This window comes from Cavia porcellus, unplaced genomic scaffold (assembly GCF_034190915.1).
Source record: "Cavia porcellus strain 051 isolate PalLab524CR breed Dunkin Hartley unplaced genomic scaffold, mCavPor4.1 scaffold_7, whole genome shotgun sequence".
NCBI classification, from domain to species: Eukaryota; Metazoa; Chordata; class Mammalia; order Rodentia; family Caviidae; genus Cavia; species Cavia porcellus.
In genome coordinates this window covers 74,982,692-75,008,477 of record NW_026947490.1, presented here as the reverse complement: position 1 = coordinate 75,008,477, position 25,786 = coordinate 74,982,692, and the positions used below count along the sequence as shown (strand labels likewise).

Below are 25,786 nucleotides of genomic sequence, written 5' to 3'. Positions count from 1 at the left end.
TCTCCAGATCTAAAAGGGTCTTTGAAGTCTCCAGCCCAGCTCCATCTGTCAGTGTCCTGAATATACTGGTCGCATTGGTCTTTCTGGAATTGCCAGAGGACTCTGGGTTGAAACATGACAGATGTGGTGAGAGTCTTGGTCCTCAGTCACTGAGGTGAGGTGATCTTCTCTGCCACCTGTGTCTTCAGAGGAGGAAAATAGGTTTACCAGAACTGGGCAATTGGATATCTGGACTCCGTTCTCGGTTCTGTGGTTCAGGAGACTTGATCAGGACTGGGTTGCTCTTTGCTTTGGTCTCTCATCTGTAAAATGGGGATAACCAAGTCTACCCATGCATGCAGCTCTTGCGGTGGATGAGATACAAATTCTGGTCCTTTAAATTTTATAGAACAGAGTGCATTACCAAGTATTTCAGCTAATGATTTGCACTGCTCTCAAGAAGCACAAGAGAAAAAGAAAATCTTTAGTAGCAGATACTTTTTAAAGGAGTTATGTTAGCTTTGAATTTAAAATTTCTTCAGATAATCTTAGAGTTATTGGAATGCAGCTGTACTGTTACTTTAATTCTATTAAGTCTCACTAATAGTGGTCTTTACTTTCTCAGTCATTGGCAATTGTTTGCTCACCTGTGTCTCTAGACCCCAGAGCAGTCCCTGAAGAATTTAGAATTTCCTTCTAAATCCTCAAACCAAGAGGAATGTGTTTAAGGGCTTAATCTACTCTTTGGGCTTTGGAATTTGAAGAAGACTTAATGTCACCCCTCTGCTGGGAAAGAGTCATTTCTTCCACCTTTCCCTGGCTCCAGGGGCACAGAGCTTCTACTAATGAGGGGCACCCTCTCTCCCCAGTGCAGACCAAGTGTGCTAGCCTGCAGGACTTTCTGATACAGCCCTCCTGCTCAGACACCTTGTCAAAGCCACAGACCTAACTTCAGATGGGAGTGGGCTGTGGATTCTCTGTTTTGCTCTTTCCCTAGAGCTCCTGACAAGTCAGTTGATTCATTGTTCTTGAGAGCCTCCACTGTTGGCTTTGCTTGTGAGACAGAACTAAGGCCTTTTCCTGTGAGGTTACAAGCCAAGGCTAAACTATCTCAGCAACGCCATCTGCGCAGGAACCCGCTAGCTTCTTGCACAGAACCCGTGTGTGCAAAATTCTCTAGGTTTCCTTTGCAGTCGCCCAGGATAAGTTAACAACCCCCACAACCCACAACCCCAACCTGCACCAACACCTGGTGCAAATGTTCAAAGGCAACCACATCCGTGTCAGAGTGCCAGGCTGCATTCCTGCTGCTTGCACTGGGTCAAGAGTATTGTGCAAATCAGAGCCCTCCCTAAGCAGAGCATCCAGAAATCCCAGGAGGAGACTAACTGGCAAAACGATGTTGGTCTGGAGGTCCTATTCCAGGAAGGTATGATGTTCCCAGTTGCCTAGCTGGAGACCAGGAATCTGTTGGCAGAGCTGATCCAAGGGCCTCATTCTGGTCTGTTGGTCTTTTCCAGGTGTTCCAAGAGCCCGGAGGTCAAGAATAGCCAAAGGGCTTTTGGGATTTCCAGAGCTCCATTGTAATCTTAGTGGGCGAATAAATACCACGTGGCCAGGGCAGACAGACTGTGCCCTGGGACAGGAGGGTTGTGCACTGGAACAGAAAGGGTTGCGCCCTGGGACAAAAGGGTTGCGTCTGTCCCGAGCTCTTCTGCCTGCGTGCGTGCATGTGTGAGTGTGGGTGCACCGCATATTTGTAGGCGTGCGTGGGCAGGGAGTGTGCGTGCACAGGGAGCAGGCACGCGTAAGCTCTAGCGCGGAACAGCTCAGCCTTAGGGTCCCTCTCCACCTTCCCACCGCAGACCCGCGCCCAGGGCGGGCACCAGAGCTAGCGGGTTCCTGGGCGGGCGCGGGGAGGTGGGGCTGGAGGAGGAGAGGGGAGAGGGCGGGAGGAGGCGGGAGAAGCGGTGGGAGGATCCGGGAAGTTCGGAGGGTATTTGACAGGAGCAAAGCGAGGGAAGCCGCACGGGAGCCGAGGACCGCTGCGCGCCAGCGGACTGGAGAGGCAGAGGACCGCGGAGCAGCCCCTGCACGTCGGCTTGCGCGCTCGCCCGCTTTCCCGACCCGGTGCCCGGGCGCAGGGCGCAGGGCGCAGGGCGCGGCCGCTCCCGTCCCGGGTCCCCACGGCGGCCACCATGCAGCTGCCCCAACTCTGCTGGCTGCCGCTGCTCACCGCGCTGCTGCCCCCGACGCCCGCGCAGAAGATCTCGGCGCTCACGGTAAGCCGGGCCGCCGCCACCCGCCGAGTGCCCATGTCCCTTGCAGAGCAGGTGGCCCTTGGGGAGCGAAGGCGGCCCCCGCGCGGTGAGCGTCAGGACGACGCTCCGGGCTGTCAGGGGGTCCCCAGGGTCCTGTAGCCAAGGCCGGAACCGGGGCGTGCGGGGCGTCCTGAGGCGCCCACCCGGTGGCCCGGGCCGCGGGGAGCAGAGGGCGAGACGAAGGCACTGCGCTCTGCGCAGGGAAGAGCGAGCAGGCTGGAACCCATCTGCCCGCAGAGGCCGGCCTGGGGCGCCAGGCTGAGGGGTTCCTGCGGGGTTCCTGCAAGTGCCTCCCAGCTGTGGAGACCCCCTGGGGCGTGCAGTGGCTGCGACTGGTGAAACTGCCCCAAGAGTGGCCACACTGCTCTTCGCGGCCTTGGCACTGCCTCGCCCTCCCTGTGGCCTCTCTTAGTGGCAGCTCTGGCCAGGCGAATGGCAGCAGCGCCTGGCTCAGGACCTCTTGAGCCTGCTGGGCTCGCGAACCCATAATTAATGCAATCTGCAGAAAGGAAAACATTCCACTTCGATGTGTTTTTGAACAAGTGCTTGAGAAAACACGAAGGTAGCAAGAACACGTTGGCAGAAAGGGGCTTGCAAGTGGCCCGTGGGCTCGACTCACAGGAGGTGTTTACCGGAGCAAAACGGAGGCTAAAAAGCTGTGGTCCAGTGGGTTCTGCTTTTCCGCAAAAACAAAGTAGATCTCTCTCTCTCTCTCTCTCTCTCTCTCTCTCTCTCTCTCTCTCTCTCTGTCCTCCCTTCCTTACCCCCCTCCTTCCTCCCCCTTTATCTCCCTCCTTCCTCTCTTCTTCACTTTGGTCTTCTTCCCTTTCCTCTCTCTCACTCTCGCTCTTTACCCTTCTCCCCACCCAGCAGTGTAAGGGAAAGAGTTAGTGAGTTCGGTGGTTCATACCTAAAATTCTTCTGGAGCAGCCCTGGGCCCCTGCCTTGTGTCTTACAAATGACTGGTAGATTAGACTCCCACGGGGAGCTGAAGGGAGCTGTCACACCCTCACTCTTGCCCTGTGACTCCCTGTGCCCCGGGGGCCAGCAGGCATATTTACTATGTTTCATATGCATACATACCTGTATCAGTACAATGCACAGACACACACACTTACACATAAAGAGGACACTCCCCCCCCCCCTACACATGCTTAAAGGACAGTGAAGGCAGTAGGGGAACTGAGGCCATTTCTCCCAGGAGAGAGCTGTCCAGAGGAAACCTGCCACAGTATTCCAAAAGTGCAGGGAGGGGGCTGACTGTCCTCTGCCCCTGGCCTGTTGGTTAGTGATGAGAACAGCATAAAACTCAGGTGTGCTCCTCTGCTTCTGGAAACCGTTTGCGTTGACACATCTCATCCTCTGCCTCTTTAGCTGACTCCAAAGATTTCCTGGGTGCAGTGACGTTAGCCACATATGGGGTCCTGAACTGATCTTAGACCATATCAGAAGCACCCCCTTTGCCGAGCTCCTCAAGTACTCCTTGCCTTCAGTCACAGTTGCACATGAAATGCTGCTTCTTTTTCATCCGAGAGAAATACTAAAGCTCTAAGATACTTTGCACACATCTTCTCACCCCACCCCAAGTTCTACAAGACTTGAGTTGTAAAGTGCTCCACACAAAGCTGAGACTAGATTGATTGATTGGTCACTGGGAAAGTTTAGAGGTTCTGGATTGTTTCTGTGGTGCTAATCTCCTTGCAAATCAACTGTTTTTGGAAAAGCTCTGGATTCCTGAGGCCATCCCTTGCTAGCCTCTTCTCTGTTAGGTTTATAGCCTGTATTAATAAATCTTAGAGGTGGTATTGGGCTCCAAAAGCCTGTGGTCAGGGTTCATTGTTTTACTGAATGTATGGCCTTAGGCAAGTTACTTACCATTCCTAATCTTCTGGTTCCTTATCTAGTGGGGATAAAGCAGTAATACCTATTTAGCACATTATGAGAATTAGTTAAGGCATTTAATAGGCTGTCTACATGTTTGTTCTTCAATCCATAACTTTTGCTGATACCCCTGCGGCTGATTTCACCATAATTCCTAATTCCATATCACCATGTCATGTGAGTGTGTTGGCTATAGGCTCTTTTTTTGGGAGCACATCATATACATAAGCTCAACTGAGGTAAATCATGCAAATGGGGAAAGTATTATTCTCTGCCCACTTCCACCCATGTCTTTAGTTAAAAACAGGAAACCCCATGTGCCTTTTTGGGGATCTATAGCTTGCTGTACATGGTTTCCCAAGACTGTATGAGTGTGTTCACTCTTGCAAGATAAATGTACTTGCTTTGTGGGTGCAGTGTTGCTAGAGCAAATCCTTGGGCTAGTCCCCCAAGTTTTGTACACTTAAGACAGAGAATCTGCATTGCTTGATATTATCTTTTTTTTTTTTTTTTTGCCCACCAAAGTCTTGCTTTAAAAATGGCGCCCTGTGGTGATTCTGATGTGTTGTTTCCTGTTGTTTTTCTAATGACTTTGCATAACCTCCTCATTATCTCTCATATCTTAGTGCTATTTCCAGTCAGCAGTTGGTATTTTTAAATGCATTAAATGTACCTGAATTTGAATCTATTTATATTTCTTCCTTGGAAAAGTAGGTGCATTCCAAGTCTGGACCATATGCATTTTGCTTTTTATCTCAGTCAATGACTAAGCCTAGGAATGATTTCTTGCATGAATTGCTGTACTGCTTGTGGTATAACATTTTGGTTACATGTGATGATATCCTCCAGGGAGTAAAGAGATTTGAGTACAATTCTCCCATGCGGTCATTAGATGTAGTTATGTAAATGTTGACAGACCAATCAATGAATCCATATCCATGTTTTCTTTAGGAACAAAGAAGGTGATGTAACCCCTTTCCCACTAGTTTTAGAATGAGCACCAACAGCTTCACTGCAGAGTTGTCTAGGTGGCATTTTGCGCATGCTAAGAATCCCAAAGTTAAAAACCCAGCCCCTTGGACTTTTTACATTGCTGGTGGACTCCACTCTTCCAAGTTCCTATCCAGGAGGTCTTCACAGGCACTCTGCTCTCTAAGCCCAAGAGATGGAGGAACTGGAGCCCACTCTGCCCTGACAGTTATTGGTCTATTGGTTGCTAAATTCAGTCTGTAATTATTATTTTTCCTGCAGAAGGAGTTGCTCATGTTACTTTGAGTGTCACCTTCAGGAACTGACAGTTCTGCCCTGCTCTTTGTTGTGTAGACTGTGGAGGACCTGCATGGGAACCAGTAGCTCCCCAAGGTTCTGTGGGCAACCTCTGCTGCTGGTCTGGGAGAAGTATATAGCAACAGAGTTGAAACAGTTTTTCTTGCTCTGTATTTTCTTGAAAAAAGAAGGCAAAGCATGGGAAAACAGTATTTGCCCATATGTAAATTTAGAAGACTATTCGCTGTTAGCTAGTCCACGGGAGCATCCTATACCAGTCTTCTTGAAATATCAAAAACAAAAATGCCTTCTCAGTACTGAGCAGTTCTTGGCTGGACTGTGCACTTCATCCCCATTCTAATGCTGCTGTCACCTAGTGCTGGATATGTAAGGGGTGACTGTTTCCCCCCTTTCCCCTGGAAATGCTTTGATGACATTTGATGCTCTGGGAAGGCTGCATCCAGAGGTGGTACCAGGGGAAAAACTAAACACAATCAACATTTTTCAATTTAGAAACTCATTTATATGACGCCTCAAAACACAGACATTTGGAAAAATGACTTCAATTTTGATTTGGAATCAACATCATCATAAGTAAAACTATAAACAATGTCAAGCCCAAGAAGATTGCTGAGCAGGAGGCATGGATGGATGTGATACAGGGCGGCTGGGAGGGCTCAGGACATAACAGATTTCTGGGTGGTTCTGTGTCCACATGGACCCATGTGATAGTCTACACTTTATCCAAAGACTGCTGGGGATGCTGGCAGTGGGACCTCGGATGGAGGTTCAGAGTCATGTTTCTATGTTCTTGAGTTAACAGATGTTGGATCCCACATGTGTGAGACACAAAGCGAGTGATGAATTTCCATTAGGATTTTGGAGTTAGAAAAGAAAATGCAAGATGTGATTTTCTTTTTATGTCTGACTTCATCTGTGGGAGATGGAAGCTGCCATCTTTGTGTTCCCCAAGCTGTGTGGGTGGTATTGGTTGATTAGGCTCAGGCCCATCCTCAGTCAGCGTGGGTCATTAGGCTTTGTGTATCTGTGGAGTTTATGTAGTGGGCACTGAACTGTAGCTCACCGGAGGAGGAGAAGTTTTGGAATATGTACTTATGTACTCATATTTTGTCGAATCCTAATTTCATATGGGTTAAAAGAAAGAAATTAAGAAAGGAAAAATCACAGTGTTATGTAGTGTTGTGGTACAGGCTGGAAATTAAGGAAATAGCTTGAAACAAAACACACATAAATAAAATGAAATAATATGATAACCACTACATTCTTGGAATTAAAAAATGAATTTAAGATGGAAGTTGTATATTGTAAAATCTGGCCAAATTTAATTAGGGTTGTCAACACAAGGGCTGCCTAAGGGTGACTTCTCTTTGATAAATCAGGGTTACGTCCAGATTTTTATTACGTGTGACAAGATGGCAGATTCACAAAGTGGCACTGTGGAGCAGGTGAAGTGCCAGTGCAGGGCCTGTTCTGCTTCCTCTTCCTATAGTGATGTGCTTGTTTGCGTTACTGTCTTCTCTTTTGCTTTTTTTCTCTTTTATGCTCCTACCTAGATGACAAGGAGCTTTTGTGCTTCCTCTGTCACCAGTATGCTCACCTTAATGCCATGTTTTGGACACTAGCTGGAATTCCGTGAGAGGAAAATTGTTTCATCTCCCCGAAACCCCCACCCAGCCTCTGTGGGGAGTCCACACTGGAGCTGGGGTGGGCCAGTACTTCCGTTCCCAGCATCCTTTGGGAAGTCCCAAGCCAGGGCTGATCTTTCTCGGAGGAGAGGTACGGAGGAGAGGTACACCAACTCCCACAATCCTGAGGCTTCAGGGAACCTGAAGAACTGCAGGCATATCCATGGCCTGGGGCGTGCCTGGCAGGGCTTCAAAGTACTTCTCGGGAGATTCTTCCTGAGGTCCGCATCCTCTATGTGTTCTGGGTTTGTTGGGTTGTAGTCTCTTCTTGAAGAACAAGGTCATCAGTTTGTTGTGTGTATAAAGACACTGAATGAATATTGACCTTGCTTGAATTGAGGTGTTTTATCTTGCATTCAGTTCACTGACCAAGTTGCAGGGAACATAATGAGTGAGATCATAGAGTCAATTTTCTTCTTAAATGTGGTCCCGGATGCCTGCTGTGGTCAGAGCCCATTGCTGAGCCCGTGGTGGACCAGGATGGCAGAATCAGTGCAGCCAGGCCAGCCTCCTGAGTGTTTGTGAGCAAGGATCTGGGGACAGTTGAGGGCACTGAAGGCTGCAGGGAAAAGACCTCTCTTCTTGTCCCAGGAAGCACACTTTGAGCTGGATTTGGGGGCTCTTGGGGAGCAGCCATAAGCACTCCCAGGGAGGGCACCTGGCTGTCATATTCTCTCTGAACCAGGAGCTCTCAGGTTTTGCTGAAAAGCCAAGAGGACCAATAAAGATTTTGATAACACTCTGAGGAAACGGCACAGAATTTGGTCAGAGTGAGTTGACTGCTAATTTGAATTTCTAGGGTGCCTCTTTAAATTTAGGGTGGTAAGACTGCGGGTCACCTTTGCGCAGTCTGTGTGTTTGGGGCATATTTCATCAAAGCTCTCCCAATTGCATGGTTTTATTGTGGTCAGGTTGCACTGGGAATTGCACCTCATGTGCCACTTGAAACCCAGCCCAAGTTGGTGTTCATGCCCCCTTTTGTCATCTTTGCTCGTATCTAGCTACTTCAGGACAAACGCAGCCAGATTAGCTCACCTTTGCTTTCCCATGGCTCACTCTTCTGATTCATGGTACCTGAGGCTCATCTCCCTTTTCCTCCTTGTTTCCCTGTCTTCTCTCACTCTGGCGAGGTGTCCTCATGCATTCCGAACAATACGGAAGTCAAAGGCAATGCCACCATGTCCTTCTCCACAGCTGATTTCACCTCCACAGTGGCAGTAGGCAGGTGAGGGGAGAAGACTTCATAGGATGAAGCCACCTCGGTTGAGAGAACCAATCACTTGTTAATATAAAATCCAAACCTCAAAACGATGAAGGACATCCTGTCTACGCTTGTAAAGCATTTATAGCAATTTGAATGAAAAAATGTTGAGGCGAATAGAGCACATCATTTGTTTTTGGTTTTATATTAATTAATTCCACACATAGGATTCGGGTGTACGCAATCAAGAGTTTTAAAAGTACAATCATCAAAATGATTTTTTAAGAAATATAATCAAAGTTAATTGTGAAAATTGACCTTGGCATGCTTCAATTTTATTGGTGGCTGCCGCCTTTGGTCTGTCAAGTGAGTGGCATTTGGAAAGTTTGTCACCAACTTGGGGCAAGTGTTCTAGGCCAAGTAGCTCCGCATATGTAAGATGCTCTGTGCTACTTCTCAGGAAGAATTCAAGACCTTTTCATGTCCAAGAACTATCAAGTTAAACATTTAAAAAATATCCCACTCTGGAGGTGGAGGGCTGGTATGTTCCAATAGGACAGGGCTGCACCAGGGAACGGACTTACCATGCATCATCCACTCTGGTTGGGTCATTGGGTCTTTTTTTTTTTTTTGGTGCCAGGGATCAAACTCATGATCTCACGTTTGCCGCTGAGCTAAACCCCCGGCCCCTGATTGGGTCTTTTTTTAAGAGTAATTGTCTGCTTGGAGGAGAGGAAGGATGAAAGAAGAGGAGACAAAGGAGGAGTCAGGGCAGAGGGAGGATGAAGCGTGAGTCCACTGCAAAGCAAACTGAATTGTGTGACATGAGGGTCATTTTCAAAGACAGCCTCAGTCAGAGAGTCTTCTGGCTTTGGGAAAGTTTGTGCACATAAAACCCTGAAGGCTGGAAACATATAGCCCTGCTTCTCACCTTCATCACAGAGTAAGATCTGTTTCCAGAATTCCGCAAAGAAGGGCCCTGTCTCTGAACTCATCAGTGGGAACGCTGCAGGCTGGGAATCCCGGGATGCTTAGAAAAATGGCCTTTTAATAAATCAGCAAAAGCAGACACAGTCTCTTCTGATCACCAGTACCTGAGGCTGATCTTCCTTCTGTCCTTTGTTTGGGACACAGTCTGTTTCCCATGAGTAGTCAGGAGTTTTGCAAAGGTTCTCAGGAGCCCACACTGGCCATGTCCCCTGTGCCTCCATCCCTTCTCAGGCCACATCTCCTCGTGCTCAAGGTCTTTGTGAGTGAGGAGCTGAGCCTGCCCTGAGGGGCACTGCTTCCGGGTCCCTGGTCATCCCAAGCCAGAGGTGCTCAGGTTCCTTTCCTCCTGCGGGCTCTTTCTGGAGTTTGAATCTCCAGAAAGTTTCAAATCCACCTCCTTTACAACATGTGGCTCTGGATACCAAAGTTCTTCACAAGTATTTGCCAGTAAATAATAGAAGGGAAGAGAGATGACACTACTTTGTGGTTGGTTAACATTCCTAGGTAACTTCTTAAATTTGAGATTCTGTTAAACTCCTCATCCCCAGCAGTGGTTTTTTTTTTTTTTAATTTTTTGAACACACTGGTAGTGGTGGATGTATTATTCCTAGCAAATCCAGACCTGTGCCTGGCCTTCCCATCTCAGACTGGGAACATCCCCGAGGCTGATGCCCATGGGGCAAGCATTTCCGCTTCTTCCTGGGATGGCTGGGGGTAGACTTGTCTGGGACTCACTCCAGGAGGTGGGAACCAGGACACATCTCTATTTGCCATATTGTCATTGGCTCTGGAAAAAGCCTCGGAGGACTTGGCTAAGTCTGGTCCCCCTCAGCCTCTCCTAGCAATGATTTTAACATCATCCTTGCTAAAATGGTAGGTGAGACTCTCAAGTTTGTGTAAGTGGGATTGTCACTCTGAAAAGCTCGTGCTAACCAGGAGTGGACGCTGCAGCTGAGGTGGTGATGTCAGTGACAAATGCCCGCAGCTGCGGATATGCACCCCACACCACAGCCCTCCACGTGCCGATCCGAGAACACAGCCACTCCTCTGTGGTGGGGGACTAAGGTGCATGCACTTATGATAAACCGTCTTTCCACTCTGTTCCTTTCTCTTCTATATGGCAACAGAGCTGGCTGGCCGTGCTTTTAAGCATAGCATCTCTCTTGTTCTCATAATATCTTTGCCAGCTGGCTCTAAATACTCTGGGTGGATGTCTTTTAGATTTTTGGAAGCACCTTAGGGTAAGGAAAGAGAGCAACAGCTCCAACCTGAACATACATGTTCAAGTTTTTTCTTTGGCAAATACAGGTACGTACTTATGCTAATGAGTTCTTCATTCTTAAAAGATTTATCTCTTGGAGGAAGTTGCCAAAGATAGATCTTTCTTTTCATTCAGAGATATAATCCAGGTGGAGTCGTGAGTTCGTTTTTTGTGCTCTTGGCGTCTGTCCTACCTCCTACACCTGCACGAAACCTCCAGGTGTGATCGCTCCCGCTGGAAAACCCTGTATTCTTCCTGTGCAGCATACGTACTGTGCTTGCATTACACAAATCGTCCACAGGAGGGAGCTCCAGAGTTCAGAGCTCCCCGTTTTCGGGTTTCAGGAGAGGGGGGTGAGTTTGAGGTGTGGGGTTCTGACCACCAGCGAAGTCCCTGCAACGAGGCCGAAAAACCAGCCCAAGGATGTGCAGTTTAGCATAAGCTCAACTTCCCCGGTTTAGAAATTTGCCTCGTGGCGCAAAATACTAAATTAGGATATTTAAAAGGGTGACGTTTATATTTGATGCTTCTGTGACCGTGCTTAGCAGTGCGGAATATTCGTGTTAAATTCAGTATTACCCAAGTGTCAGATAAGAGTATGGAAGCAGACTTGTGGTTTTAAAATAAGCAAAGACAGAGGAAGGTGTCTGCTGGGCCTCATCTGCGGAACCCTGAGCTCCCTCCAAACGGTGCTGCTTTTCTTTCTGCTGCAAACTAAACTCATTTAGTGAGCTGGGCCGGATTTTGCAGCAATACCTGAGGTTTTCCACTTGCTAAATTAATATTATATTTCAGTGTTCTTCAGAGATAGAGAAATTCTCAGGCAAATCATCTTTATGATGGATTTTTAACCCAGCAAGAACAGTAACGTCAGCCAGTCAACACTGTGTGCTCAAAATTCCAAAATTTATTTCCATTGAGCCTTCCCCAGTACAGTCTTCAGACACCCTTTATGGAAATGCTTTGGGAAGGTAATTAATCTGCTTTCGTTGCCTTTTGGATACAAACTTGTTGGGCATATTGGACACAGTGTACCGGACACCATTCCCGAGTATGCCCTTAATTACACAAATTCTCTCCGGATAAGACTTTATTGAACAGATTCTCTTGGGTACATTCTTATTGACTCTTTATTAGAATCTGGCTCAGAAAACATTTCGAGTTTACTTATCCAAATATTTGAAGAAAAAAATTTAGTGACCCCCCCATTCAGATTTCAATCACCAGTCCTCTTCCCTTCTCTCATTCCTAGAGCTTTTTACTTTTTCTTTCCTTTTTCCTTCTGCATTTCCTCCTACCCAGCCTCTTTTTATAACCCAGGGCCTTCTAAACTACATTCCCAAATGTTTATTTCTTATTTTTTATTTTGAGACCAGGTCTTATTAATTCACTCAGTCACCCAGACTGGATTTGAACTCAGCCTCCCAGAGTGCTGGGTTTCTGGCATGTGCCACCACACCAGCTTTCTTTCTCTTTCCTTATCATGTGACGGCTCTGTCTGCAGGTCGCTCAGTCACTGTTTCTGGAAGTCACAGGGTGGGAGGCCCTTTGTCTGACTCCTGTATCCTCTCTGGCTCTCGGGTTCTGTGCGGATAGTCCAGACGCCCGCGGGCACCAGCACGTCCTGCCCAAGCATCCTCCTGGCTGCTGGCTTCCCTGCCATGTGTCACTCTGCTTCCAGTGAGTCTGGGAAGGACAGAATGGCCCTGGCCAGCGAGCCTGGGGGCAGGGGGGACTCCGGCTGCTGGGGGCACAATTACCTGAGCAGACAGAGTAAGGAATTGGCCCAGAGCCTGCTTACTGGTCTGTGCTCACTGGTCTGTGTAGTTTATTAATCACATTTTCCCCCTTGGCTCCTCAAATGTTCTCTGGATTTTCCAGTTTCATTCACAAAGAACCGGAAAGAGTTCTTTGTGACTTTGCAGCAGGAGAACCTGGTCTCAGAGTGTGGTGCCTCTCTCCTGAGGTTCCCTGGAGGGAAGGGTCGGGGTTCAGATGCAGGCTGTGTGGGTTACATGGGCCGTCAGAGACCAGATGGACTGTTTGCGGCTAGCCTGGGCTTGACTGGCTTGGCGTGGTGGTGGTGGTGGTGGTGGTGTGCCTTAATGCATTCCCTGAGGAATAAGGAAAGGGAAACCCGCTAACACATGTGAATAATTCAGCATTCCTGTGCTGGATGCACCGGAAGGGAGCTGGAGACATCCATGTGATGGCAAAGGAGCCATGGCTGCATGGTTGTCCGGCCAGTGTTTCAGCAGATGTGGTGTGTGTCCAGGGCAGAGAGCAGTGGCATTGAGTGTGTGGGGTGCGGAGATCCAGCAGGTCAGATGCAGAGGTTCCCCAGGACCTCTGTGGGGCAGGAGCAGCAGGAACAGCCCAGATTCAGACACATAGCCCAGGCCTGAGACGCTGACCAGGGTCTCAGTCTGGGATCCTACAGCTCACCCAGACAAGGCCGGGACAAGCCAGCCAATTTTGGGTCCAGTTTATGAGCTGTCTTTAAGATGAGTAAGACTAATGAAATTTCAGATAGACACGCTACCTTTTTTCCCCAATGGTCATTCTCTCGGAAGAAGCGGTAATGGTGGCTTTAAAAGAGGTGGCCGGAAGGAGCCAGCAAGAGACTGCCCAAGGCCGGGGGCTGCCTGCTCCTCAGTCTGCTAGGAAAGGCAGGGCTCTTGTGGTCTCCCCACTGCTCTGCTTGAAAGCATCCCTTTCTTGTGCTCTTTCCTTGTTTTGAAGAATATTTACTACTTGTTCACCTTCGTGGAGATTAGAGGACAAAATCTGATTAAAAATGTAAAGAATACACAGAGGTTTTATCATTGCTTTTGGCATGGTACTCCAGCTACTGAGGTTTAGCACCCCAGCACGAGCACAAGTGGGACCCTTTGATGTGGGTGGCGATCATAAGCCCTCCGCATTAATCCTAGAGGAGGGGCATGAGTCTAAAGCAGACAGATACATGCATGCCAACACAACTTGGTGGCACTGCTGGGGACAAGAATGGCCATATAGCATTCTAGAGTTCTGGTAGAGCAAAGGGCCAGGGGGAAGATGTAAATGCCCTGCCCAAAGCCATGCAATATGGAAGAACATCTTCCTCTTCTTGAGAGGCCTGCCAGGTCCCTGAGTCTTTGCTGCTGTGGAGGTGTCAGGTGGCATCTCGAGTGCATCAGGGGATGTGTTTAGACACTGGACAGACCTATTGCAGATCGGAACCAATGCGTCTGTCCTCACTGCCTGTGCGAATAGAGGTAGCACAGTGCGCCAAGGGCTTGGTGATCAGTCACAAGCAGCACTTGTGCTCAGCTGTCTCAGGCTGCAGTGACTTAATCCTCTGTTTTGCTACTGGAATGCCTCCTAATTATAAAGGGACCTGGAGCCATGTTTGGAAATGTAAGGGATGCCAGGTCCTAATCACATATGTGGGCAACTAATCCTCAGGGAACATGAGCGGCACGGCGACCACAAGTTCGTCAAGCTGCACTGGTGCCCACTGCCAGGGTGACAACAGAGCCCTGGCTGGCAGGCCTGCTTCCCTGGCTCCAGGGATATGCACAGATGTCTTTTTCTCTGGGGCTGCTCAGGACAGAAATTGACCTGGCTGCAGGAGGTGGGGAGGGGGGCCAGGAGATTTATAGCAGTGGCAAGCATTGGAGTGCTCCCCAAAATGTCTTGCTGCCTGCTTCCTACCCAGCCTAGTGGAGAAAGCCCTGTCCTGTTTCTTCTCTACCTGTCCAGATCTTTGGCCATCTTTCCCTGGCCGGAGGGCCAGCCTATGCCAACCTGGCTCCACCTGCAGAGAAATGGGCTTTCAGGTTCCTCCTGCAGAGGGGACCCTAATTTGGAATTTAGTACAACAGGCTTGGACTTTTCCCAAAAGAGATTTAACAACCAGGAAGCCTAGAGGGACTCCCAGTGAATAACCCCACAGGGTGACACAGACAGGAGGACTGTGTGATCCATGCCTGGGGCTCATGCCTGGGCTGCCACTTTCCTGGGTTCTTGGAGACTTCGTGTGGGCAGTGGCTAGGGCACTCCCTCGGCAGCCCATGGGAAATTGGGGCCCTTGAGCTGGGACCCGGATGTTAGGCCCCAGCTCTGATCTTGCGTTTGGATTCACCGTGGTATTGCCAGCTTCTGAGTCTCACTCTTGCTGTAAAATGGAGACAAAGTCCCCTCCTGTCACCACTAGTAGAGGATGGAGTTGGGTTTTTTAGGGGAGAAAGCAAAGAGACTTGGCTGGCTGTGTTTGCTCTGTGTGTGTCCTGGTCACCTCTCCCTCCACAAAACCAGCCAGCCCGTACGGGGCTCAGGGTCGCTCTGCAGTGTGACACAAGCAGATTCTGGATCTGTTGCCTAGGCGTACCATTATATTTTATAATAATTGAAAGCTAACTTGATTTTATTGTGTCTTAGACATTAGCATAACATTGCGGTTTAGTTATCTAGAAGTTAAGTGTTCTGCTCTAATCAATAATTCTGGAATTTGAGTAACAATAGTTAATCTATTGGCAAGGTTAAGTACATTCACAAGGACTCACCTGTATTAACTATTTACCAGTATAATTACCTAAATAAAGGATGACCAAAAAGGCATATTTTTCATTAATTTTTATAACAGGAAGCATAAAAATAATTTTATCAAATTTATCTAATACAAGAATCAACTGTTTGAAATGACAGCTGCTCCAGTGACAGTGGATCAGGGTAGTCAGCATGTGGACAAACGTACTCCTGAGTGCCACTCAGATAAACTGATACGTGGTTTAAGCCTTTGTATCTAAACCCAGCTCCCGACAGGGTGTGCTCACATATTCCTGTTTCCATGAGGAAACTGACCCGAGGTTGGCTTCAGTAGGAGTTCCTAGGACCAGCTGCTGAGGTGGGAACGTTATAATCTACAAGGATCGTGTCAGTCAGGAAGTCAGAGTGAAACACAGCTTCATCTATGCTGAGCATCTAGTGTTGCATGGACTGCTCCTCTCCCGGTCACAGGCTCCTGTGCCTTTGTGGTGGAGGAATCTGGGTCATCAGCAGGAAGCACCAAGTCCCAGGACACCCTGGAGAGGGTGAGTCCTACACAGCTGGAAGGGGAATTCTCCAGCTACTCGGAGATTGATCCAGCTAAGTCATGGCTGGGAAGCCCCAAGGGGGAGTTAATGATAGGGATGTTGGCAGCCTTGCTGTGTGAGACGGAAGATGCTGTGAGTCTGCAGCCAGAGCTGGGGAAGATCAGGCCACGTCTGAAGGACCCCATGTCAGGGGAGCAGGGGCCAGTTTTGTTGTTTTCCTCCTGCTTCGGGGTCTTCATCTCTGTGTCACATGTGTTCTGGTTATGCAGAAGGTACGTGACTTCAAATATCTTGACATATCAATGCTTCTCTCACTGAAATTGTGAACTCTTTGCAAATCCTTCAAAGACCTTTCAAAGATGACCTCAGGTCCACTTCCTTCTCCCACGCTCAGTTAGCTCCAGTCAGGTGACGATGGAATGCACTGGAGACCCATGCATTTAAGGACATCCACTGAAATCCCTTGCACTTCAGTCTTCCAGATAGCTCGTTAGAAAGAACTATGGAACATTCCTCTACAGAGATTAAAATCAGTTCTAGGAGCCATATACCAACCTATCAGGCATTTTGAAAACGATAGTGCTGAGTCTCTCAGTCACTTTGCTCCTTGCAGGATGAAACACCCAACACCAGCAACTTCAAGGGGCGGAGGTTGACTTTGGTTCATGTTTCAGTAGTTTCTGTGATTGCAGTGTTGGTGATATGGGAAGAGGGCTTGGCTGAGTGAAGCATCCACTTCACGCTGGCTAGGAAGCAGAACTGGCAAAGGGAGGAAACAAGGAAGGACAGACATCTTTCTAGGACAACCCCAGGTGACCTGCCTCTTCCTGGGCTCCACCTCCCAGCACCAAGCCCCCTGTGATGCTCCTGTAGCCCGACCACCTCTCCCAAGCCCCACCTGGGAGCAGATGAGTCTTTAGGAGCACAGATAAACCCCAACATTCACCATCATGATCCTCCTGAATGGGTATTCTTTGCCAGAGTCCTACCATGGTATGATGAGGTCATACAGAGAATTGTGCATCATTTTTTGCTTAAGGCTCCCATGAAGGGCTCTCAGGGGGATATTGATAGAAGGTGGGTAAACATTCATGGGCCTCAGAAATGCAGGAGCTGACTTTACAGAGTCAGCCAGGGTGGACGACTCACAGTGGCTTTGGAGGATGTGGGAGAAGGTGTGGGCCTAAGTGTCCTCCGAGTTGAGGTGTCCCTTTTGGAAACAGACTGACCTCAGGCCTGGTCCACTTACTTCAGGAGACTTGGTGGTGTGCTGGGCCAGGCTGCAGGCACACTGTGGTTTGGGGAAGCATCTGAAGCAGGTGATTAGGCAGCTGGATACCAGACATCACAGTTGGGACACAGTTTCGAAGATTCAATGACCTGCAGACACGTTAGAAACTATTTGAAACACCAGAACTTGTCCAAAAGGAAGGCTCCCATTCATGAGGACAACCTCTGGACAAAAACTGTACACCTTCCTGCAGAGACACTGAACAGGGCTGTCATTCAGAGCTTGCCCACTGAGTCCTCACGACAGGGGTGTCAGGTTTTTCTTCCTTAGTGTATCCCACGATTCAAACTTGAAAGCAGAAAAATATCGAAATACATTGTAGCAATGGCCTTTATCATATCAAATGATAGACCTCATTTTTCTGTAGTTACACTAAGGACAGTCTCATTGCAGATAGTAAACAACAGCAGTGAAGAAATGAAAGCCTCTGTAGAGTACTGTGAAAACAGTTTGGATAGCTGAAACCGTGTCTTGTGTTCTAGTACAACTGTTTTTTTTTCTTGCAGAAGGTGAAAGAAAAAGCAATTTATTTGGAGTGGTTTGAGAGTGACAAAACTCAGATAGTTTTAGATTTTCAGGAAGGGCCTCCCAGTGTAAAGGAAGTGGGGTGAATAGGCAGAGGAGCACCTAGGAGTCCAAGGAGGAGGGTTAGGCGTTGCCAGAGAACGGGCTGTGCTTACAGAGTGTCAGCCGGTGAGCTTCTTCCCAGGCTTTGGGCTGATCTCTGGATCCACTCTGGGTGGTTGCTAAGTGGTGGCAGTGGTGGTGGACGGGTCTCCTCTGAGTCTCCCTGCAGAGGGAGCAGCTGGAGTACATCTTGGCTTGGCTTTTCATTGTGTTCCTCTTACCCTTGGCATTTGAAATCCCCTTCCCACCAGGCTAACAGTGATGGGGCAACATCAAAAGATTGTCATACTCTCCAGCCCCTTAGTGGGCAGGTTGTCCAGGGATGTCCTGGGGGAACTGTTCCCATTTTGCATGGATAGACATATCCTCTCAGAAAGAAATAGCACTCTGCAATTGTAAGCAAGCGAAAAGTCCACTTGTAATTGGCTCCATGGGAATTTGCTTGAGATTTTCCCACTTAAAAAGTCCTTTTCATCTAAGATTCAGAAAACCCAAGCCAGGTATGTGGCACTCACCTATAATCTCACTTGGGAGGCTGAGGCAAGAGGATCACAAGTTTGATCTCAGCCTGGGCAATTTAGTACCTTAATGAAACCCTGTCTTGAAATATAAAATATTAAACGAAAGGGCTGGGGAGTAACTTAGTGTAAAGGCCATGAATTCAACCCCTAGGATCTTCTAAACAGCACACCAACAAAACAAAACAACAAACAAAATGAGCACCAGATACAACTCCTGAAACACTTGTACTAAGCCACAACTGGAAAAGCCTGCCAGTCGTGGGCCCCTTGCAAAGCTCTTACTGAGCGTGGAAGTGGTAATGCTTTGAGGACTTCCAGGCTTTTCTCCAGGTTGTACTTCTTAGCTTTTTTGTCCATCGCAGGCAAACACACTGCTGGGAAATCTCATTAAAGAAAATCATTTGGGAGAGGAGTCCTCCAGTCAATCAGGCGGGACTTATTAAGAGCAAGTGGGTACAGGGGACCCTCCAGTCCTGGACAAGCCAGGGCACAGTGAACTGTCACCTGATCGTCAAGCACCATGGCCCTGAGTTTGTTTCCAGGGGACTCTGGTTCCAGGGGACAAGGGGCAGCCCTTACCCAGAGTGAGAGTGGCCACACACTTTGGGAGAGACCTGCAGCCCACTCCTCACTCCGCAACTCCATCAGAGGTGACCCCTGTCCTCTGAGCTCCTCGTTGCTGGTGTCCATCTGTTGCCTTTTGCCAAAGCTCCAACACACTCATCCTTTCCTCTTTAAATCAGAAATGAATTCTCCCCTTGGTTTATATATTCTTCTATAAATCTAAGGCATTGATCTCACAGGTCTTCTCTGTGCTTTGATTTTAAAACTTTCTGGGCTGGAGACAGAAACCCAGAGGATTTTGACCTTTGGTCTCAAGTTCCTGTCAATAAGGCAGTGACTCCTTCAGAATAGTGAGACCCCACAGGCAGAGATGCTTTCCAAAAGGCCTAATTTAGATGCAACTTAAGGATGCAGAGTTGTGCACTGTGGCCATTAGCTGGAAAAAAATACTGTTCTAAGACATAACAGAACACTCAGAGTTGTAGTAGACAGCTACTGTATTCCTTTGTGGGTTTTAAAATCTCATATATTTTTTGTTTTTGTTTTTGTCAAGGAAGTCTTTGCTCCAATAGCATACTCCATCCATGCTCAGGTGCAGTGGGGTGTTCCTGAGGTGCTTTGAACAAGGTGGGGGCCTCAGAACATGGTTCTGCTCTTGGATTCAGCTGCCTTCGAGTTTGTAGCTTCAGGCTCTGGGCAGTTGGAGAGGAGGTGATTAAATCATCTGGCCTCTGCAGGCTGCATCCCTGCATGAGGGAGTGACTTCCACCCTCTCCCTTTTCTCTTCCCAGGGGTAACTAGTTATTCAGAGTCTTAGGAACAAAGCATATTTGTCATAGTATCCGAGCACACGCTCGTCTGGGCTTCTGCATTTGTCTAGAGGATGGATTCTTCCAGCCCCAGCTCAGGAGGGCGCACCTGCGATGTGTTTATATCCACATGAGCCAAAGCCCCTGTGTGGGAAGGAAGCAGGGTGCAGAGCAGCCAAGACACAGAATTCTCCTAAATGCTTGGCTTCCCTGACGCCTCATTCAGCCAAGGAATGGGCTGGTGCAACAGGACCGTAAGTCTCACGCTGGTCCTCACATTCCTTCTAGGCCAAGCGGCTGCTTCTTGGTGAGTCTCTTCTCACAGAGCAGCACACTCCTGGTGCCGATGGCCTGTGCTGTGGGCCCAGCATCTGAGCCCACTTGCAGGGGCCTGTGTTACAGCCCTCATTTCTAAGGGCTGTCCCAGAGGTGAATCCAGTGGCTCAGAAGTTATGGAGTTTGTGAAAGTCCAGCTTCAGGGTAAATATGCTCAACAACTAAATCCACACATTCAAATCAAAGTAAAAATGATGTTTTCCCTGGGGGGGGTGTCTAGGGTGTGTGAAGTATATCTCAACGCAAAGCAATTCAACATTGTATTTTACTTTAGATGATCTGTTGCTTTATTATTTTTCCCCTATTGATCCAGGATTATTTTCCTTTTGATAGTTCTAACATGGATTAATCTTGCTTAGAGTTTTCTTAAATTCAGTGTACCTCTTTTGTGTGAAAAGATTCACTGTCTATATAATAAATCTACAGCAAAGATACCAGTCTATCTACATTGTGAGGAATGGAACACAGCTTAAAGTTTGCTTTTCCAAGAGCACCTTGGCGTTAGGCTGGATGAAAGTCCCTTTGCGGCCACTGTGGCGTTTCTACCTATAGTGCTTCCTGGGCTCAGCTTAGAGGCTGCAAACCCATCGGCAGCAGCCAGACAGTGAAGGCCCTGTGTGTGCACCAGTGCTTGTGTCCCAGGAACAGGGACACCCTGCAGTCACTCTAGGAACATGCGCCCATTCAGCATCTGCAGGCTTTTGGCTTGGTGGGTTCCATTCCTTTCCAGTCTCGGAGCCTCTACTGAAAAGACTGGGACCTCTTTCTCCATCGCGGAACTCATGTGCTAGAGTTTCGGGGATCTCGATAATGACGTCCTATGTATGAAGCTGGTGCACTACTTTGTATGTTTTACACACTCAGTAAAAGGAGCTGGGACTTTAGTTGCAAAAGGCAGGTTTCCTGGACCTCCCCGATGTCCAGCTTGTTTCTTTCACGGTGGCTTTGAGGTGTTCCTGCTTCGCCTGGGCCAGAAGCAGCCACGGGGCTGACTGACCCTGCCCTCCTGTTCCAGGCTCCAAGACAGACCTTCCTGCCCTGACTGTGGGCCACGAAAAGAGATTTCCGCTTACAGACAGGAGCTGTCTCCAGGGCCTGTGCTTCCTTCCAGGGACGATGAGCAGCGAGGAGGACACAGATGCTACTTCAGCCTCCTGAAGTTTATAGTCTGGGAAATGTCCTGACTGAGCAGTGCACTTGGCAGCGAGAAGGGTTTGCAAAACTGAAATGAGGGACAGGCCTTGCTAGGGGTAATTGAGTGCATTTTGTAAACAGAACTGGGTTCACTGGTTTACATAAACAAAAAGCCTATTTGGTTGAACTTAAGGGATCAATAGAATTCAGAGTCAGAACTGGAACACAGAAGCAATTTTCTAAATCTTTCTGTTTGTAAACGGTCATGAAATCAATAAACTGTAGCAATTCAAATCATCATGCAACTTCAGGCCCGACCCGAGAGCCAAATCACACCCCTTGTGGTAAACATAAGCTGAGCTTTTGGTGCTCTCCCAGCATAGTCGGTCAGCGCAGATGACATTTACAGAGACAAAGAGCACTTACCGCACTGTGAGCGCTGCCAAACTCCTGATGTGCAGGAGCATTAGAAACGCTTTCTCATCTCTTCAAGAAAATTGAATGGAAATTTCCAGCTCTTTTAGTGAAATAGTACATATGTCTTGGGGCTGGAAGACTAAATTAGAAGCAATAATTTGCTCTATGTTTGATCTGCTTCGAGAGAATACATATGAAATTTAAAATGTATCCATTCCCCAGAAGCACCCTAGAAGTGCCCATGATTTGCTGTGAGTTTCTCACAGTGAGGGCCCAAGCTGACTTTCAGCACTGCCCACAGGGCCAGAGGAAAGCGCATATGGGGCCCCGACTCCGGTCCCAGCTCCCTGGCTTGCCTCTTTCTTATCCCAGCATCTGCATGATTGCAGGTCTTGCCTTTGAGTTTTGTATATGGTGACGGTCCATAGGGGTCCAGTTTCTCTGAAGGAGAACTGATGAGTTGGGGATCAGTGTGCTCTTTATAGAACAGGCTGTGCTGGTGGGCCTGTCGCAGCCCAGCTGGGGCCGACAGTCTTACTGTGGGTCTTTCTACTGCGACACCTTTCAGGCCCTAGACGCCTGCTCTTGCCTTTGGAGGTGTCTGTGCTTTTTCATGAAGATCTTTCAGTTAAGCTATGTTGCAATACAGGAGTCAGTTGTAATATTAACATATCCAGTTTTTCAACTTGGTCTCTTCTGGCATTACATTATTCTGTTTGAAGAGCAATAATCAAAATTTTAAAAGAATTTCTATCCCAGGATTGCATAAAGATTTTTTTCTGACATGTTATTTATTTATTTTTTTAAAGGGGCTTTTTTTGGACATTGTTTTTTCTTTTTTCGATACCAGGAATCAAACTCAAGGCCTTCTGCTTGCCAAGAGGGCAGTGCGTCCCTAAACTAAATCCCCAGGCCTGACATTTTATTTCTCAAAGAAGTCATAGCACATACATATGAAGTTACAAATGCCCGAACATTGAAAATTAGTGCAATGTCTAGGTTCTCTGCACTGATATTCAAGGCATTTCTAGGACAGTATTTACCAAAACATGAAACAAATGGAGAATATCAAATGTGAGCTGCTGAGAGTTTGTTATGTATAAATTCTATTATATCTACTAAATTTTAGAATAATTGATTTTCACATGTTATTCATAAACATTTTCAAAATTGAAGCAGAATGCACATAGAACTTCACATCTTAAGCAGATTTCAAAATCTTATTCATTTGTAGGTGTTCAGTTCAATACTGTTAAGTACATGGGTTTTGCAGCATTCAATTTGCAAAACTAAAACTCTACTCCATTAATCAAGAACTCTCTACCTTCCAACCCAGCTTCTAGTAAGCACCATCCCACTTTTGGTAACTGTGAGTTTGCGTAATCTCAATATTTCATTTAAGTTAGTAGCATTGGTCTTCTGTGAATGGCTTCTTTCATGTAGTGTAATGACCTCAAGGTTCACTCATCCGTGCTGGTGAACACATCAAAGGTTCCTTCCTTTTCAGTGCCAAACAATGCGTCATTGTGCATAGATACAGCATTTGTTTATCTGTGTACCTGTTCATTCCCCCTTGGGTTTCTTTCATCCTCTACTCTGAATGATCTTGCTGTGCATATTGGACATGCAAATGTCTCTTTAAGTCTGATTTCAGTTCTTTGAGTGAAGTACCCTCAAGCCAAACTGCTGGATCGTATAGAAGTACCACATTATTTTCCATAGTACCTACATCACTTTGTGCTCCCTTCAGAAAGCACGTTCTCCATGTTTTCCCCAATACTTAATTGTTTTCTGTTTTTTTTTTTAATACAGTAGAGAGTCTAACAAGTAGAATGTGATATCCCATCCTATGGCTTTGATTTGAGTTCCCTAATGATTAATGGTACTGAGCATCTTTTCTTAGGCTGTGGACATAAGTATATGGTCCTTAGATAAGTGTTCATTCAAATCCTCGGCCTGAGTTTTCCTTGGGTTATATTTGTTGTTACTGACTTATTAGGAGTTCTGTAGACATTATTCTTTTCTGATATATGAGTTGCAGATATTTTTGTAATATTTTAATTATCTTCTCACCTTTTTGGGCCTTTTGATACAGAGAGGTTTTTAATTTTATTGTCATCTGGTATATCAATCTTTACTTTTATTGTCTGTGCTTTGGAGTCATAGCCAAGAAACTAGTGTCAGGTCCAGTGGCACAGATTTTTTTCTCTAAGTGTTTTCCTAAGAGTTGAATATTTTTAGATCTTACACGTAGGGCTTTGATCTTCTTTGGTTAGTTCTTCTGTGTGGAATTAGGTAAAGGCCTGGCTTTATTCTTTTAGATGTGGACAGTCAGTTAGGCAGTCAGTTTTCCCAGTGCCAGCTGTGGTAACACTTCTTTTTCTCTCTTTGGTTTATCCCCCTGGCGGGAAGTCTTTTGGTTACATTTGTGAGTTTATTTCTGAGCATTATTGTGTTCCATGGGTCTATACGTCTGTCATTATGCTAGTTCAAGGATTAAAGATTTTTAAATTGATGTTGCCTTTGGACATCTTGATTTTTCAGTAAAAATATGATAAAACTTTTGCCAACTTAAATAGCACTTTAAATATTATCCTTCACTGAAACAGATGGGAATATAGATACTTCCCTCTCAAGCCTGAGACCACAGTACAAAATGAGGCCAGTGGGTTTTTTGGGAGGTGGGATTGTCTGGTTATTGAACCCAGCATCTAAAACCTAAGCCATGCTCACAGCCCGGTATTTACTTTTTAATTTTGAGACAAGGTCTCACTTAATCCCTAAATTGCCCAGCTTTGCCTCAGACTTAGGGTCCGCCTGCTTTGAGCTCCCAGAGTTCTGAGATTATAGAAGTGTGCCACCATGCCAGCAGTAAAATGTTAAATGCTTATAGTACTATCAGGAAAATGGGAAAAGACGTCTCATTTAAAGAACAAGGCTGAAACATACATGCTCTCTTGAAAGTTTTTCAGCACACATTGAAAGACTCCTGGCTCTTCCTGCCCTGCTGTGTGACCCCACCCCATTTTCTCTTTGCAAGGGCTGCTAAGAAGTATGTTGATGACTTTACAGCAGCCAAGAAGTTCTGATTCACACACACACACACACACACACACACACACACACACACGCAGAGAGCCTCTTCTAGGACTGCAGAGTCCTTTGCTTTGGCCAAGGTGTCAACCCACCCTGAGTGTGGTTGTGGATGCAGGTGATGGTGGGAGAGACGAGTGCAGAAGGGTGGAGCCCAGGCACTTGCATAGGTCTGGGCTGGTGCTGGGAGGTGTGGCATGGGTTTGTATGATGCCCCAGGTTTAGTGGCTGGTGTGACAGAATGGGAAGGCCCTTCTCAGTACTGTAGTGGGTGTCACCAGGGCCCCTTGCCAGTTTTGACTGCTAGTCGGCTCTTCTTGTCTTTTGTCTATGCTGTGGCGTTGCCGTGACAATACCTGAGATAACATGTAAGGAGGAAAGGTTTCCTTTGCCTCACAGTTTGAAGATTTCAGCCTATGATTGCATCCCACTGATCCCGGGTCTGGGGTAGGTGCTCACCATGATGGAAGTATGTAATGGAGGAGCCTGCTCTGCTCAGAAAAGAAACAACAAGAAGAAAAGAAACAAGAAGAGGCCAGCACCCCATTGTTTCCTTCTAGACCATGACCCAGGAACCTAGGCTCCTTCTCTCTTCAGGTTCTGCTAACTTTCAGTAGCTCAAAGCTTTAAAACACAGGCCAACCCACCTCTGTGCCTCTGTTTCCATTCTCAGCACTCCCTGATTTATCTGCCCAGTGAAAGTTCCAGACACTTATGCTGCTGCCGAGACCACCATGCACAGCAGTAGGAATAGCGCTGTGCAACTCCAGGGGGAAACATTGAGGTAAAGCCCAGTAACCAGCCCAGAGCCACAATTTAGAAAACCGCAGCTATTATAGCTATTGTGTGATTTAGAAACTGTGGAACAAATGACATCTTAGCCTTTTCATTATTGGGATCCCTTCCCATGCCCCCAGGAGAGGATCCGAAGGAGTCAGTCTATGAACCAAGGCAGCCCTGCAAAGGCCACCAGGCCTGAGAAGGAGGGAATCATGGCTTCTTTGCTCAGGAAGGGCAGGGCCAGTCCTGATGGTGCCCAGAGGCTTACAAGGGCAGGAGGGTACCGGCAGAGCTGGGACAGGAGACCATAACATGATGAGCTGGAGTGTAGAGTCCTGCTGGGGACCAGGATGTCATGTGGGCAGGAAGAGAGGGCTCTGGAGCCCATGGGTGGGGAGTGGACAGGACTGTGAAGACAGACAGTTGGGTTCATTGGATATGCAGGTGGCTCAGTGGGGAGCTGTGTCCTTAGTGGAGGTGGAGCTTTGGGGACTTGGGGGTAGGTGACACGGAGGGGTTATGGACTAAATG

The 25,786-nt window shown here is 47.4% G+C and overlaps 1 protein-coding gene across 3 annotated transcripts in view; it reads left to right on the top strand.

Annotated features, from left to right (window-relative positions):
• Positions 1-1,698: 1,698 nt before the first annotated feature.
• The window catches only part of Smoc2 (SPARC related modular calcium binding 2), a 141,159-nt gene continuing 117,071 nt past the window's right edge, over positions 1,699-25,786 (top strand). Inside the window, exons 1-2 of one of the 3 annotated variants that reach the window (XM_063253862.1) lie at positions 1,699-1,713; positions 1,987-2,261. In XM_063253862.1, the coding sequence (XP_063109932.1) occupies positions 2,178-2,261 (84 nt within the window). In that variant the 5' untranslated portion in view covers positions 1,699-1,713; positions 1,987-2,177. Of the gene's footprint in view, positions 1,714-1,962; positions 2,262-25,786 lie in introns of those variants that run through there. The other 2 variants (XM_005002212.4, XM_003466462.5) reach the window with 2 other exon arrangements.